We start from the raw sequence: 17,287 nt of genomic DNA on the forward strand, positions 1-17,287 counted from the left end.
GCAGGGAAGAAAGGTAAGCAGCAGGATACGGACCCTGGACTTCAGGAAAGCAGACTTCGACTCCCTCAGGGAACGGATGGCCAGGATCCCCTGGGGGACTAACTTGAAGGGGAAAGGAGTCCAGGAGAGCTGGCTGTATTTCAAGGAATCCCTGTTGAGGTTACAGAGATAAACCATCCCAATGAGTCGAAAGAATAGTAAATATGGCAGGCGACCAGCTTGGCTTAATGGTGAAATCCTAGCGGATCTTAAACATAAAAAAGAAGCTTACAAGAAGTGGAAGGTTGGACATATGACCAGGGAAGAGTATAAAAATATTGCTCGGGCATGTAGGAATGAAATCAGGAGGGCCAAATCGCACCTGGAGCTGCAGCTAGTGAGAGATGTCAAGAGTAACAAGAAGGGTTTTTTCAGGTATGTTGGCAACAAGAAGAAAGCCAAGGAAAGTGTGGGCCCCTTACTGAATGAGGGAGGCAACCTAGTGACAGAGGATGTGGAAAAAGCTAATGTACTCAATGCTTTTTTTGCCTCTGTTTTCACTAACAAGGTCAGCTCCCAGACTGCTGCGCTGGGCATCACAAAATAGGGAAGAGATGGCCAGCCCTCTGTGGAGATAGAGGTGATTAGGGACTATTTAGAAAAGCTGGACGTGCACAAGTCCATGGGGCCGGACGAGTTGCATCCGAGAGTGCTGAAGGAATTGGCGGCTGTGATTGCAGAGCCATTGGCCATTATCTTTGAAAACTCATGGCGAACCGGGGAAGTCCCGGATGACTGGAAAAAGGCTAATGTAGTGCCAATCTTTAAAAAAGGGAAGAAGGAGGATCCTGGGAACTACAGGCCAGTCAGCCTCACCTCAGTCCCTGGAAAAATCATGGAGCAGGTCCTCAAAGAATCAATCCTGAAGCACTTGCATGAGAGGAAAGTGATCAGGAACAGCCAGCATGGATTCACCAAGGGAAGGTCATGCCTGACTAATCTAATCGCCTTTTATGATGATTACTGGTTCTGTGGATGAAGGGAAAGCAGTGGATGTATTGTTTCTTGACTTTAGCAAAGCTTTTGACACGGTCTCCCACAGTATTCTTGTCAGCAAGTTAAGGAAGTATGGGCTGGATGAATGCACTATAAGGTGGGTAGAAAGCTGGCTAGATTGTCGGGCTCAACGGGTAGTGATCAATGGCTCCATGTCTAGTTGGCAGCCAGTATCAAGTGGAGTGCCCCAAGGGTCGGTCCTGGGGCCGGTTTTGTTCAATATCTTCATAAATGATCTGGAGGATGGTGTGGATTGCACTCTCAGCAAATTTGCGGATGATACTAAACTGGGAGGAGTGGTAGATACGCTGGAGGGGAGGGATAGGATACAGAAGGACCTAGACAAATTGGAGGATTGGGCCAAAAGAAATCTGATGAGGTTCAATAAGGATAAGTGCAGGGTCCTGCACTTAGGATGGAAGAATCCAATGCACCGCTACAGACTAGGGACCGAATGGCTAGGCAGCAGTTCTGCGGAAAAGGACCTAGGGGTGACAGTGCACGAGAAGCTGGATATGAGTCAGCAGTGTGCCCTTGTTGCCAAGAAGGCCAATGGCATTTTGGGATGTATAAGTAGGGGCATAGCGAGCAGATTGAGGGACGTGATCGTTCCCCTCTATTCGACATTGGTGAGGCCTCATCTGGAGTACTGTGTCCAGTTTTGGGCCCCACACTACAAGAAGGATGTGGATAAATTGGAGAGGGTCCAGCGAAGGGCAACAAAAATTATTAGGGGTCTAGAACACATGACTTATGAGGAAAGGCTGAGGGAGCTGGGATTGTTTAGCCTGCAGAACAGAAGAATGAGGGGGGATTTGATAGCTGCTTTCAACTACCTGAAAGGGGGTTCCAAAGAGTTTGGCTCTAGACTGTTCTCAATGGTAGCAGATGACAGAACGAGGAGTAATGGTCTCAAGTTGCAGTGGGGGAGGTTTAAATTGGATATTAGGAAAAACTTTTTCACTAAGAGGGTGGTGAAACACTGGAATGCGTTACCTAGGGAGGTGGTAGAATCTCCTTCCTTAGAGGTTTTTAAGGTCAGGCTTGACAAAGCCCTGGCTGGGATGATTTAACTGGGAATTGGTCCTGCTTTGAGCAGGGGGTTGGACTAGATGACCTTCAGGGGTCCCTTCCAACCCTGATATTCTATGATCTGCCTTGGCCTGTGACAGAGCCCTAGCATGTCCACATTGACTGTGCCTCAGCTTTTCTAATATTCCTATAGTGATTAAGATATTGTTTATAGTTGTTAATGTACTTCTAATTAGTCAGTTAGGTAAGTAGCAAGAGGATTATTTTACTCCCTTCTTTCCCCTCAGGGAGATGTATCTTATTCCTGGCTGGGCATACCTGGTTTGCCAGATCTCAAACATTGCCTCTCATGCTGAGAGGCTATACTTGTGAATGACAGCCACTCTGTGTGTGTCTGTTGCTTGAGGGAGTCCTGTGTCTCCCAGAAGGGTAACTTCTGCCTAGCCCTCAACTCCAGGGCAAGGAAAAACAGAGAGACTAAACTCAGACTGGTAATGAAGGAACGCTCCCTTCAGCCAGCTTCTGAGTGCGGTCAGGAGACATCCCATCCCCTCTCCCCCCTCTTTTTGGAGGCTTCAGGGAAGGCTTCCAAAAAGAGGATTGTGGACTCTCACCTTAAGGAGCCAGCTCCAAATAGGCCCAGTTCCCTGGTGAGATCTACTGTCTCCGAAGCCTTATCCTCTTGACTCAATACTGTTGAATCGAAGGACTCCTCCTCCAGTACTGGTGGGGCCGTAAGGTCCTGTAGCATGAAGGAGAGAAATGACTCCGATAGGCCCTTAGTACCTTCTACTAGTAAGGAAGGCAAAAGCAGAGACACTCAATGATGTTTAGCCCAACCATTGGTACCCATGCATGCAGAATCCTGGGCATCAAGTAAGCAACAGCACCAGACACCATTGGCGTCCACTTTAGTACACCCGCCATCAGTGGTACCACTGGCTACAGCAACTGTGGCCTCAGCTACCACATCAGTACCAATCCCCTACTCGATACCACAGGAGTTCAGATATACTAAGGACCACTCTATAACGGAGTCCCAGTTCCTCATGAGTACTGAGCATGTTTGAGTACTCAGACTCTGAGCTACTGTTCTCCAATACTGGAGGAGACTCCACTATTTTCTGCAGATAGTCATCCATTGCATGTAATGGAGGGGAGGATGAAGGGAAGTCCCTGCTGGTCTCCTGTTTCTCTTTAGGGTTCCCCAACATATCCCTTCAGGAACACATTCTCTGCAAATCATAGGGAAGATTAGGCTCATTATCAAGGGTGGTGGAACCAACCCTGCATGCCACCCCCAATGCTGTATGGGCCCCCCCAGTAGCAATATTTTGATCCTTGGGCTGCCTATCAACAATTTGCCAAACTACTGATACTGTCTCATAGGTAGGCCAGAGTTGTACAGCCCTCTCCTCCCTAACCAGCGGGCAGTGGAGTCCTGCGTAAAATGTAGGAGTGCTAGTTCCCTGGTTAAACATTTAACTGTGTAACCAATAAAATTTTAATCAGTTACACGGTTACTTTTTTAACCACTATTTACATCCCTAAGCCAAATATAATTTTATAAATTATAACAGATTCATAGCTTTTATTGAACATCTGCCACAAGAATATAGGGAGCAATTCCAATCCACTGCGTCAGGGGGTCAGTTGGTGTCCAGAACTGCTTTTCAAGAATCCTAAGTTGCTGCAGACACTGTTGCCAGGTCCATCTCCATAGTGGTAGTGGTGATGTGCAGGGCATCTTGGCTCCATCCCTCGGGATTTCTGAGAAATAGAAAACACAGTGGAGGGACCTCCCCTTCGATGGTTGTAAGCTGTTCTTGGAAACCACAGATGAGTCCTTGCATACTCTAAAGGAGTGTAGGGCTACTTTACTATCACTGGGTATATATACACCTACAAATAAGAAAAGGTTTAGTGAGTCACAGACTGCCACTGATCGCATCCTATTCAATTTTCTGGGTTCGATAGGTCCACTAAACCCCTTCCCCCACCCCACAGAAAGAGACGTAGATTTTGGAGAGGGAGGGCCTCCCAACCATCGTCCAAGATCACCCAGTTGTCTTCAAAGCAACAGGTTTGATAGGTTGGTCAAGGGTTCACATCCTACTGCACCCCTGGATTTACAGCTGCACTCGTTAGCCCACCTCCCGCCTTTAGAGACCACCTTGCCTAGTTCCAGCATGCTTGGAGATGGATCACTACAGACAACTGGGTTATAGAGGTCATAAAATGAATGGTATACTTTGATTTTATGTCCCTCCCTCCCTTTGACACCCCCCCCCATCCCTCTTCAGGGACCGCTCTTGCAAGCTTTTATTGAGACAAGAAGTGAACTCTCTCAGTTAGGAGCAATAGAGGCAGTTCCTCCTCCTCACAGGGGCAGGTGATTTTACTCTAAGTATTTCCTTGTGCCAAGGATGTTACTTAGATCTAAGACTTCTAAACAAGTTTGTGAAGTCTCAAAAGTTCAGAATGTGTGGCTGGCAGCTATAATTTCTTCATTATAGAAAGGGGTTTGGTTTTCAGCCCACAGCATATAAGATTCATATTTCCATATAACAATGTACCCATTGCACAGAAAATACCTATACTTCACTATAGGCTAGGATCATTTCCAATAATGAGTGCTTTCCTTCAGTGTTTCCTTGGCCCCAAGGTTGTTCTCAAAAGTCTTGGCAGTAGTGGTTGCTTACCTTTGACAAGAAGCGATCGTACTCTTCCTATACCTTGACAACCAGCTACTCAAGGGCCACTCCTATGAAGCAATGCTGTCTTCTATCCAGATGGTCCTTGCTGTGGTCCAGAGTTGGGTCTGTAGCTGAATGTAAAAAAGTCCACATCTAACCCTTGTACAGAAGGTACAGTTTATAGAGACATATTTGGGCTCACTGACAGCCAGAACCTATCTTCCTTTAGCAGCTTCTTAACTTTGTCATTTCTGGATGGGCAGTTCAGGGGAGCCCTTGAACCACAATAAGGAATGGACTTCAGCTCCTGGGACATGTGGCAACTTGCACCTTTTTGACAAATCACACGAGGCTACCTCTCCATTGCTTCCAGAGTTGGCTCAAAGCAGCATATTCTCCAATCTAACACATCTTGGACAGACAGTTGATAGTTCCTCTTCAAGTGAGGGACTCTTTAGACTGGTGGAAGGATCAACTCAATGTCTGTGAAGGTGTTCCTTTCTGTTGCCCAGCCCCATCAGTGACTTTAACAACAGATGCATCACTGTTGGGATGGGGAGCCTTCCTCAATACCCTCACAACTCAGGGTACGTGAACAACTCAAGAAATCACCCTGATCCCCATCCCTATGCAGCAAAGTCGTGAAAATGTGGAATTGGAGCATAGCTCATCAGATCCAAATTTCACCAGTCTACCTCCCAGGTATTCAGAACAACACCGCTGATGTCCTCAGCAGACACTTCTCACAGGATTAGGAATAGAAGCTAGATGCCCAAGTTCTCCACAGTATATTCCTAAAATGGGGACTGCGAGAAGTGGATCTCTTCGCCATATCCAGGAAGTGTCCTGTTTTCTGCTCAAGAGGGGGTCTGGGCCACGACCCTTGGGAGATGCCTTTCTTCCATCTTGGAAGAAGGATCTATATGCATTTCCTCAAACACTGCTACTACTGACGGTGATGAACAAGATCAGATAGGGCAGAATCAAAGTTATCCTTATAGTGCCAACGTGGCCAAGAAAAGCTTGGTACCCTTACCTGCTTCACGTATGTGTCCAATTGTTGTCCAGGCTCCCAGCCATTCGTCATCTACTGTCACATGATACAGGTTGTATGCTTCATCCCAACCTAGCGTTTCTCCGCCTGAGGGCATGGCTCCTTGATGGTTCATAGAGAATCCTCCTGCTCCATAGAAGTACAACAGGCACTACTGAATAGTAAAGAAAGATCAACCTGCACTACTTACCTGCAGAAATGGAAGAGAGTCTTCCACTGGTATTGTTGATGCCTCTTGCCTTATTTGGTGCCACTTTCAGTCCTCTGATTATCTTTTGGAGCTAAAGAAATCAGGTTATCAGTTTGACTAAGATCCATTGGCCACAGTATTAGCCTTTCATTCTCCAGTAGAAGGAGAATTTTTGGTCATCTAGTATCATCTATTTGTTTATTAAGGGTTTTGGAGAATTTCTGTCTCCAGATTAGAAACCCTATCCTGACTTAGGACCTCATCTTGGTATTCAGTTACCTTATGAGACCTCCATTCGAACTAATGGCAACCTGTTCTGTGTTGCACGAAGACGGCCTTGTTAGTAGCCATCACATTGGCCTGTAAGGTTAGGAAGATTGAGACTTGATGGCAGATTCCTCCCCACCCCCTTTCAAAGTGTTCTTTAAGGACAAGTTCTCTATGTCCACACCCCAAATTTTTACCTAAGCGTCTGTCAGAGTTCCACTTTAGCCGTCCATTCATCTACCAGTGTTTTCCCCAAAGTCACACAGTTCTTTCTCTACAGGAATCTTGTTCACATACCTTGGATGTTAGAAGGGCATTGGCTTTCTACTTCGATAGGACCAAGCAATTTAGGAAATCAATCTAAGCTCTTCAATTCCTTCACGGATGGATCCACAGGGTCCTCAGTCCCTACTCAGAGATTATCAAGATGCATATGTGGATGTATTATCACTTGTTATGATGTTGCAGGCATTCATCCACCAGCACCCCTTCCCTGAAAGGGTGATAACATGTTCAGCTAGAACGTAGGCAGCATCTACAGCATTACTGAAGAATGTAGCAATATCTGAAATATGTAGGGCCACTACATGTACATTTTTGAAACATTATGCCCTGATCCATGCTGCCAGATCCAATGCAGCACTTGGTTCTGCAGTACTGTCTTCAGTTCTGGACTCTATTTTAAAGCTCCCTCCTTCATCTCGGGATACTGCTTGGGAAGGCGCCTGAAGTGGAGCACCCAGAGACACACTACTCACTTGGTGCAGTAATTGCAGTTCTTCGAGACGTGTGTCCCTATGGGTGCTCTACTACCTGCAGTCCTTCCCCTCTGCTTCAGACTGTTCCTTGGGGGACATTTGGGTGGAGAAGAAGCTGAGGGCAGTTTGTCTGGGCACCCCTATACAGTCTCGGTATTAAACATGAGGAAGCATTAAGGCATATGCGTGGGCCAGATGGACACTAACTGAAAATCTCCAGCCAAGGGCTTGAGAGGTACATGTGCATCTGAAGTGGAGCCATCCCTCGGGGGACACATGAAGAACCAGTTACTGCACAAAGTATGTAACCTCTTCTTTCCCCTCCGCCCCCACACCATGAGCTTTATTTCTGTTTAAGATTTATCAATAATGTACTTGTTTCATACACAGTGTAGTGAGATTAATTTGGGGATTTTCACAAACTTCATAATAAATGAAAGTCAATATAGAACTGAGGTGAACTACCAAAGTTTTTGGGTTTACTGTGTGCCCTGTTGTGGTTTCTTTTTAAAAACAATTAGATAAATTTTGATTACCACTCCTCTTCAACTGATGCTTTAAAAGAGGATGCAGTTATAATGTTTGAGGTAAATCTGTCTGCTTTGCTTGATGGATTGATGTCTTGAAAATTTAAAGTTACATTTAATAATTGAAGGTTTTGAGTAGATAATGAATTCATTGTGCTCTGTGTTCTTTTTGCCACTTCGTGCCTTGAATTGTGAGAAAATTATTCCATCTGCAGAGACAGTTGGAGATCTTTGGTTTCTGAAAGCCAGAAGTTAATCTGTCTAAAAGAAAGGCATTAGTATTTCAACCAAAGTTCCTTCTAAGCTCAGGGTACCAAGGGACACTGGACACTACAGAGGTAGTTACTTGGGGTATGCAGGGCTGCAGAGGGGGAGAAGCACCTCTCACACAGCCCCGGCCCTGGAGCTGCTGCGGCAGGGGAGAGGTACCTATCCCCTGCTGCAGCAGGTCAGGCAGCAATGCATTCACTTTATCTAGTTTCACAGTAGGTTAAGTCAGGAAAAAACTTGGCTCTTAAGACTATCACGCTCCTGGGAAAGGGTGCTGGGATTACTAATGGTTAAAAGATCAGAACCTATTTAAGATCACTAATTACAAAGGGAATCATCTCTGCTATCTACTAGAAAAGAACTGCAAAAGAGTGTACACAGCAAGGTTTATATGGTTTTTTACCACTAGTTGCAGTTTAATTGTAACAACTGTTTCCACTTTTTACCAGCACAGAGAGTATGTGTAATTTAAATGACTACTTCTGATGCAAAACTAGTGTGAGCACAAAAATCTGTGCTATCTTAAATTTGGTTGGGAATGTACTCTGTCTTAAAGATTTCTATTAAGTAATCAATCAAAATTCCGTATACCATCACAGACCAAATGCTGGGCCAGGGTGGGGAAAACTAAGAATTTCTGCACAGTTTTATTCCTGTTTGTCAAAATTTCAAGAAAAAGGGCTTTTCAAATATTTGTGTGAAAAATTTTGACCAGCTGTAGTAAAAACCTATTACTGGGTTTACACTACCCTGAAAAGTAATTTAGCTCCCTCTGCTGGTTTTACATCAGCAATGCTCTGTCCCTGAGTACATCCTGACCTCAAAAGTATGAATGCCCAGTCAAGCAAGCCGGTTAACAGAGAACCTTTGATAAAATGTAGCTTCATTAGGAAAAGCAGGTGATAGCACACAGCTGTGTTTTCAAATAGAAGAAGAAAGATTTGGTAGGGATAAGCTAGTTTAAAGTAACAGCAAATATTATGAACTTCTATACATATATCTTTAAAGACTTAAAAAGCAAACACCAGTGTTTGGGTTATTTTTTTTTTTAAATGATCGGCTTCAGTGTGGGAGATATGACAGAGTTCTTTTAAAATTATAATTACTCCAATTTGTGTTTAGTAAACCTGCATTTGAGGAAGTAAGGATTAGAGTTTCTGGAAGCACTTGGTGTTTGCTTACCTCTCCTTCACTGGAGTCAATGGAAAAACTTCAGTGGGAGCAGAGTTAAGCCAATGTTGACTGCTTTTGAAAAATATCGCACTCTACATAACCAAGGTATGCCAACTCAGCACCTCACATGCAAACCACTTGAATACAAATGGTAGGGCCTGCACACCAACCCTCTACCCAGCCCTGAACCTCTTCCCACACTTCGAGCCCCTCGGTCCCACCCCCATATCTCCTAACCTCCATATTTGTGCACGCACAAAATTAATTCCACACATGTTTGTAAAAAATTGGGGGAATATTGATTTTAACTATTCTATATAATAGAATATGACTAGCATCTTGCTAGTGGTATTCTAATAAAAGACAATTGCCATTGACCTGCATAATTCCCCAGATGTGCTGCAATTGACTTTCAGATTGCAGTGAAAGATTAGTTATTTTAATTATGGACACAACTAGCTGCTATAATAACACTAAAGGGGAACGTTTGTTGCTGCCCTTTTAACAAGTGCTTTTTAATATTTTTGTTATCATAAGGCATGCCAGATGAAGAGTTATTCCCTCACTATGTCATAAAAAGGAACAAGTATTACTAGTACATAATTTTTACTGCAGAAATGTTCTTTGCTGTTAAGAGGAATAATGAGTATTCAGCTTTACATTTTTTCTTTTTTTACTTTTAAATGAAAATGTTTTTTTTTTTAATTTTTACATTGTATAAGAAGTTAAGGAACAGAACAAATAAAGGCTATACATAGTGTGGTTGTCAATATGGATGGGCACTTGATCCCTAAAATATTCTTTTGTATCTTGTTTTGACGCTTCTTCTATAACCAGGTTTGTTTGTCTTCACAGACCTCTGCATGTTGCTGCTCGAAATGGATTAACAGTTGTAGTTCAAGAACTTTTAGGCAAGGGAGCAAGTGTACTTGCTGTAGATGAAAATGGTAAGAATAAAATTTACCTTGTTTTCCAGTAAGAAACAGTGGTTTATGCTCCTGGTTTGTGAAGTGGTAAACTTTCTTAAGTTTTATATTGGTTATATGATGGAATGCTTTCTTCTAAGAATGGGACATGTGGATGCTGGGTCAGATTAGCAAAGCAGGGGAAATGGAAGAGCCTGATTAAGTTTGGAACATTAATGCAGGTTATCACACGCAAATAACTGATTTCACATTGCAGTCTGATTATATTAGGTGTAAATACAATCATTTTAGCAATATTGGAAACTATCATAAGAACACAGTATCAGAGTATACTCTTACTTTTGGACATTAGTGACTTGGGTTTAATAGGCATGCAGTTAACTAAAATCTTTTGAGTATAAATTTCTAAAGGTACGTATGTACCATAGATCCCAGTTTTTGGGTCTCAAGCCTCTGGCTTGTAAGAGCTTTGCAGTACATAGAAGCAAGGAAACAGAACTGTCTCATCTCAAAGGTGAAATCGTGCGCTTTGTTGGGACATAATGGAATTTAACACCATCAACTGTCACTTTCTTTTCTCCTGTCTGAAAAGCTTTGTAGTCCTTGTGCTGTTTTATTTCCCAGCATGGAAAGTGATTTTGAGTGGTTGCTGCTTTTTTCAACAGAAATGCCTGTGAAATTTATAGTTCCAATCACTTTTTAAGCTGTTTCTTTCTCTTGTAACTTCCCATTATGTTTCTATATTTCACTGCTTAATCTATCTGGAAACATTATTTATCATCCGATGAAGTGAGCTGTAGCTCACGAAAGCTTATGCTCAAATAAATTGGTTAGTCTCTAAGGTGCCACAAGTACTCCTTTTCTTTTTGCGAACACAGACTAACACGGCTGTTACTCTGAAACCTGTCATTATTTATCATAGGTAGTGGTTGCCACATCAGTAGATCTCTAAAACGAAAAGAGATTAGAAGGGTAAAATATTTGGGGTGGGGTTAGTTTGTGTAGCTTGGTTTGTGTAGCTTGTGAATTTGACAGACTATTTGTCTGATCAGTTTCCCCTATGTAGTCAGTCAGTCCCCCTGTTTGTGAGGATCTTTCACACTGCAACAGGAGAGAGAAACATTTTAGTAAAAATCATACAGTTGTCAGAGGGACTCAGAGGTAAATGTAGTATGTGAACTTTTTTAACTTTTAATTTTAAATTAAAAGGACCTGTTGGTTTTGTCTAATTTAGTTATCATTTGGGTTTCTAGTTTTTCTTTATAGCGACAGTTTGATTTCTTTGTTTTCAGCAGCCCTGGATGTCCATTATGAATACAAACTGACTTTGTCTTTGGCATGGCCATGTCAGCTTAGGATGTGAGCTAGCAAGATGATGATGCTTTTAGTTGACAGAGCACACATTTCATATCTGTCTTGGCCTTTTTTAAGGGATTGATAAATCCAGTTCAGGATTATAGAAGTCACGATAGGTTTGGTGGGAAGGAGAAAACAGAAAGGATTCATTACTACTGCAGCCTTTTCTTTACCTTGGTACAAAAAGTGTCATCGGAACAACAAAACCCTTTGCAGGTGTGAGATCTATAATTCTTGGCATGGTGACTGTTTTATCAATGTAAGTGGATCATTACATGGACTTCCAGCAAAAACTGCTGGAATATCTTCTGTGCTGGCCTGTCTAGGTTACAGGTATCTTCCCTGTGTTCATTTAACAGAAATGTGGCTTTTTATGAATATGGAAAAGATAGACCTACTTCAGTTTAGCCCGCCACCTTCCAATTTATGAGAGAATTGTTGAAAAACTCTGTTAAAAATCTTCTTAGTAATAACCTCCAGTATCATGGGCAATTAATATCCTTAGCTGATAAAACCTCTTTTTGAGCCACTTGATTCTTGTGACCCCATATTTTAATTTTAAACTTTTATTCCTAGCTTCAACTTTATCTCTTAGGATTAAATTCACTTGATATTAATGATTGTACTAAGTTTTAGGTACAAGTCATGGTGGAAATTAATCCTAAATTTCATCTGTTATTACTTTAATCATTCAATAATTTTCCTCTGCTTCCACGTCTGTCTTCGTGAAGCTCTTTGTCATGAAGTAAATTTGAAAAGGTCTATTGAATTTTATTGGATCAGGCAAATGCTACCCAGCCATAAGTTTATCGAGTTTTTTCCTTCATTTGGCACCACAACATTAAGTAAGTTTTGGTCTAAGACAGAGGCGGGCAAACTACGGCCCGCGGGCCATATCCTGCCTGTGGGACTGTCCTGCCCGGCCCCTGAGCTTCTGGCCTGGGAGGCTAGCCCCCGGCCCCTCCCCTGCTGTCCCCCCCTTCCCCGCAGTTATGCTGCTGCACACTCATGCAGGGCAGCGTGTCTGGCTCCGGCGCGGCTCCGAGACATGCCGCTCTGAGCGGCATGGTAAGGGGGCCGGGAGGTTGGATAAGGGGCAGGAGGACCTGGGGGGCAGTCAGGGAGCAGGAGGTGGTTGGATAGGGGGTGGGGTTCTGGGGGGGGCAGTTAGGGGTGGGGGGTCCTGGGAGGGGGCAGTCAGGGGACGGGGAATGGGGGGAGATTGGATAGGGCAGAGGTTCTGGGTGGGGGGCAGTCAGGGGACTGGGAGCGGGGGGGTTATATAGGGGGTGGAGTCCTGGGCGGGCGGTCAGGGGACAAGGAGTGGGGGGGGGTTGGATGGGTGGGAGGTTCTGAGGGGGGTGGGAAGTGGGAGAGGCCAGGCTGTTTGGGGAGGCACAGCCTTCCTTATCTGGCTCTCCATACAATTTCGCACTCCGATGTGGTCCTCAGGCCAAAAAGTTTGCCCACCCCGGTCTAAGGAAACCTTCAAAAATTGTTTGCAAGACTACATAACTTTAGCTAAACTGCCTTTAACTTGTCATATTAAAGGTGCCTTTGATCAATAGTATACTAGTGATAGCAGCCAGTTTCAGACTTCAGGTGTGCAGAACATCTACATGAGTTCTCTACTTCTGCTAAACATCATTTTCTGGACTCTGTATTTCCACAGTGATTGATTGTCATGTCAGTGCTGCAAAATCTGGTTATGTCACAGCTCTTCCCATGCTCTGTTTAAATTTGTTTAGAATGCCTCTGTGGGTATGCTTGAGGCATTGTAGCTCTCTCTCAATCCTCTCTCAATAATCCTTTTTACTGATGAGTAGAATATGAATAATGTGTCTTGCTTTTTCCCCTCAGAGTGGGAGGAATCTTGTTTGGTTCACTTTTATGAAATTTCATTGAGCTTATTGTATTTAGCTGTCTTCACTTGTAGTACTGGAGATTTTTAAATTTCTCGGGGGGGGGGGGGGGCACTGGACTGGGACTCAAGACCTGAGTTCTATTCCTCTGCCTGCCACTGGTGGTTTGCTGGGTGATGTCACCTCCCGGTGCCTCAGTTTCCCTATCTGTAAAATGTGGGTAATATTTGCCACCTTTGTAAAGATTTATGGATGAAAAGTGCTATATTAGAACTGATGGTTGAGGGCACAGATGTCCATTGTCCCTTCTTGAGGCAAGCAGTCACTTAATCTTTTAGGTATATTTAAACATAGAGTGTGTTAGAGATCTCTCCTAGCTGGTGCAAGACAGAAACTCAAGCCTGAAGAGTGTACAATTATTATAAATGGTACTTTTAAAGTAATTATTAAATGTAAATAATTTGTTTAATGTTCAGACTGGCCAGTAGTTTTATTTTTTCAGCATTTAATGCCCATGTGGGATGTCATGTTCCAGATAACACTGGTCAACAGAGCATTAACAAGTAGCATGTCTTAAAAATTTCAACAATAAAAAGCAATCAGTACTCTGTATTTCTTCCTTCTTTGCATTAATTTCACCATAGTGCACAAATAGTAGAAATAATGACACACATGATCAGTGTAAACAAATCTGTTTTACTTGTCACCTTCACAAGAGATCTGCAGCATTGATAAATGTTATCTGGAGTTCTGTGCATTGAGTATGAATAGTGAGCCTTTTTCTGTTCTGCCCTGTCTGCCTGAAATGCCCTCTTCATCCCAGAGTAGCAGTCTCTAAAAGCCCTTTCCTTTGAATCCTCCTCAAAATGCACATCTCCTGTAAAGACTGTCATTGTTCTCTTTAACCTGTAGGTGCTATGATTTGTTATTAACACTAAAAACAAAATGTGCTGCACTGTTGAACATCCCTGTCACGTGGTCAGCTGGTGCTTTTTGAACTTTTTTCTTAGGGTATGTCTACGCTACGAAATTAGGTCGAATTTATAGAAGTCAATTTTTTAGGAAGCGATTTTAATTGTGTCAATTGTGTGTCCCCCACTAAGCACATTAAGTCGGCAGAGTGCGGCCACAGTACTGAGGCTAGCATCGACTTTTGGAATGCTGCACTGTGGGTAGCTATCCCACAGTTCCCGCAGTCTCTGCCACCCATTGGAATTCTGGGTTGAGCTCCCTGATGGGGCAAAAACATTGTTGTGGGTGGTTTTGGGTACGTTGTCAGTCACCCCTCCCTCTGTGAAAGCAATGGCAGACAATTGTTTCGCACCTTTTTTCCGTGCGGGCGCCATACTGCTTTCAGCAGACAGTGCAGTAGGGCTGCAAACCGTTGTCATCCAACTACCGCTTCTGCTGCCACTCTGCTCTCCTGGTGGTCTCGCAGGTCCTCTATATGACCATCGTCATCTGCCGCTTCCGCTGCAACTCTCCTTGGCTGCTCTTGTCTCGCCATATCACGGCAAGCGTGCAGCCCGCTCAGCTGTTGTGTCCTGGCAGCAGACGGTGCAGTAGGTCTGCAAAACTGGCCATCCAACCACCGCTTCCTCTGCAACTCTGCTCTCCTGCAGACGCCATACCACGGCAAGCATGGAGCCCGCTCAGATCACCGTGGTAGTTATGAGCACTGTAAATACCTCGCGCATTATCATGCAGTATATGCAGAACCAGAACCTGCAAAAGCAGGCGAGGAGGCTATGGCAGCGCGGTGACGAGAGCGATGAGGACATGGACACAGACTTCTCTCAAAGCACGGGCTCCGGCAATTTGGCTATTCTGGTGGCAATGGGGCAGGCTCATGCCATGGAACACCGATTCTGCGCCCGGGAAACAAGCACAGACTGGTGGGACCGCATAGTGTTGCAGGTCTGGGACAATTCCCAGTGGCTGTGAAACTTTCACATACGTAAGGGCACTTTCATGGAACTTTGTGACTTGCTTTCCCCTGCCCTGAAGCCCCAGAATACCAAGATTAGAATGGCCCTCACAGCTGAGACGTGAGGGCGATAGCGCTCTTGAAGCTTGCAACGCCAGACAGCTATCAGTCAGTCGGGAATCAGTTTGGAGTGGGCAGATCTACTGTGGGGGCTGCTGTGATCCAAGTAGGCAACGCAATCACTGAGCTGCTATCAAGGGTAGTTACTCTGGGAAACGTGCAGGTCACAGTGGATGGCTTTGCTGCAATGGGATTCCCTAACCTGTGGTGGGGCGATAGATGGAACACATATCCCTATCTTGGGACCGGAGCGCCAAGGCAGCCAGTACATAAACCGCAAGGGGTACTTTTCAATGGTAGTGCAAGCACTGGTGGATCACAAGGGACGTTTCACAGACATCAACGTGGGATGGCTGTGAAAGGTACGTGACGCTTGCATCTTCAGGAACTCTGGTGTGTATGAACAGCTGCTGCAAGGGACTTACTTTCCAGACCAGAAAATAACCATTGGGGATGTTGAAATGCCTATAGTTATCCTTGGGGGACCCAGCCTACCCCTGAATGCCATGGCTCATGAAGCCGTACACAGGCAGCCTGGACAGTAGTCAGGAGCTGTTCAACTATAGGTTGAGCAAGTGCAGAATGGTGGCAGAATGTGCATTTGGACGTTTAAAAGCTCGCTGGCACAGTTTACTCACTCGGTTAGACCTCAGCGAAACCAATATTCCCATTGTTATTACTGCTTGCTGTGTGTTCTACAAGATCTGTGAGAGTAAGGGGTGAGACATTTATGGCGGGGTGGGAAGTTCAGGCAAATGGCCTGGCCGCTGATTACGTGCAGCCAGACACCAGGGCGATTAGAGGAGCAAAGCAGGGCACGCTGCGCATCAGAGAAGCTTTGAAAGCTAGTTTAATGGCTGACCAGGCTACGGTGTGACAGTTCTGTTTGTTTCTCCTTGATGAAAACCCGCCCCCTTGGTTCACTCGACTTCCCTGTAAGCCAACTGCCCTCCCCTTCCCCTTCGACCACCGCTTGCAGAGGCAATAAAGTCATTGTTTCAAATTTATGCATTCTTTATTAATTCATCACACAAATAGGGGGATAACTGCCAAGGTAGCCCAGGAGGAGGGAAGCACCAGATTGGGTGGGGGAGGAGGGAAGGACAAGGCCACACTGCACTTCAAAACTTATTGAATGCCAGCCTTCTGTTGCTTGGGCAGTCCTCTCAGGTGGAGTGGTTGGGTGCCTGGAGCCACCACCCCCGCCCCCCGTGTTCTTGGGCATCTGGGTGAGGAGGCTATGGAACTTGGGGAGAAGGGTGGTTGATTATACAGGGGCTGCAGTGGCGGTCTGTGCCTTTCCTGCACCTCAACCCTATGCCGGAGCATGTCAGTTTCATCCTCCAGTAGCCTCAGCATTGCATCCTGCCTCCTCTCATCACGCTGCCGCCACCTCTCCTGTTGCTCCAGCCATCTATCCTCTCGCACGTCCCTCCTGTCCTCATGTTCATTTTGTGCTTACCTGGAATCTGACATTGTTTGCCTCCATGCATTCTGCGGGGCTCTTTCAGTGTGGGAGGGCTGCATGAGCTCAGAGAACATTTCATTACGAGTGCATTTTTTTTGGCCTTCTTATCTGCACTAGCCTCTGGGATGGAGATGTTAGTGGCAGTGTTGAAACATTTGCAGCTACGGGAGGAAAAAAAGGGAGAGTAAAACTGAAAGACACATTGGCCATTTAAAAGGAGGGACTGATGTTTTCGGGTTAACATGCAGCACAAACCCAACTAACCACCCCCCCCCACACACAAACCCAATTCTCTGGGATGATAGATTCACTGCTTCCCCCACCACGTGGCTAACAGCAGGGATGATTTCTTTTCAGCCACAGGCAAACAGCCCAGCAGGAACGGCCACCTCTGAATGTCCCCTTAATAAAATTCCCCTATTTCAACCAGGTAACCGTGAATGATATCACTCCCCTGAGGATAACACAGAGATAAAGAACGGGTGTTGCTTGAATGCCAGCAAACACCGGGACCACACGTTGCCATGCTTTCTTATGCTATGATTCCAGACTACGTGCTACTGGCCTCGCGTGGTAAAGCATCCTACCATGGAGGACGCAGTAAGGCTGCCCTCCCCAGAAACCTT

At 44.9% G+C, this 17,287-nt stretch overlaps 1 protein-coding gene across 8 annotated transcripts in view; it reads left to right on the forward strand.

Annotated features, from left to right (window-relative positions):
* Positions 1 to 17,287, forward strand: part of ANKRD28 (ankyrin repeat domain 28) — a 227,276-nt gene that overhangs the window by 201,237 nt on the left and 8,752 nt on the right. For all 8 annotated transcript variants that reach the window (XM_073333566.2, XM_078851764.1, XM_073333567.2 and 5 more), the window contains one exon: positions 9,858 to 9,949. In XM_073333566.2, coding sequence (XP_073189667.1) covers positions 9,858 to 9,949 — 92 coding nt within the window. The remainder of the gene's footprint in view (positions 1 to 9,857; positions 9,950 to 17,287) is intronic.

Source organism: Lepidochelys kempii, chromosome 2 (assembly GCF_965140285.1).
Source record: "Lepidochelys kempii isolate rLepKem1 chromosome 2, rLepKem1.hap1, whole genome shotgun sequence".
NCBI lineage: Eukaryota > Metazoa > Chordata > Testudines > Cheloniidae > Lepidochelys > Lepidochelys kempii.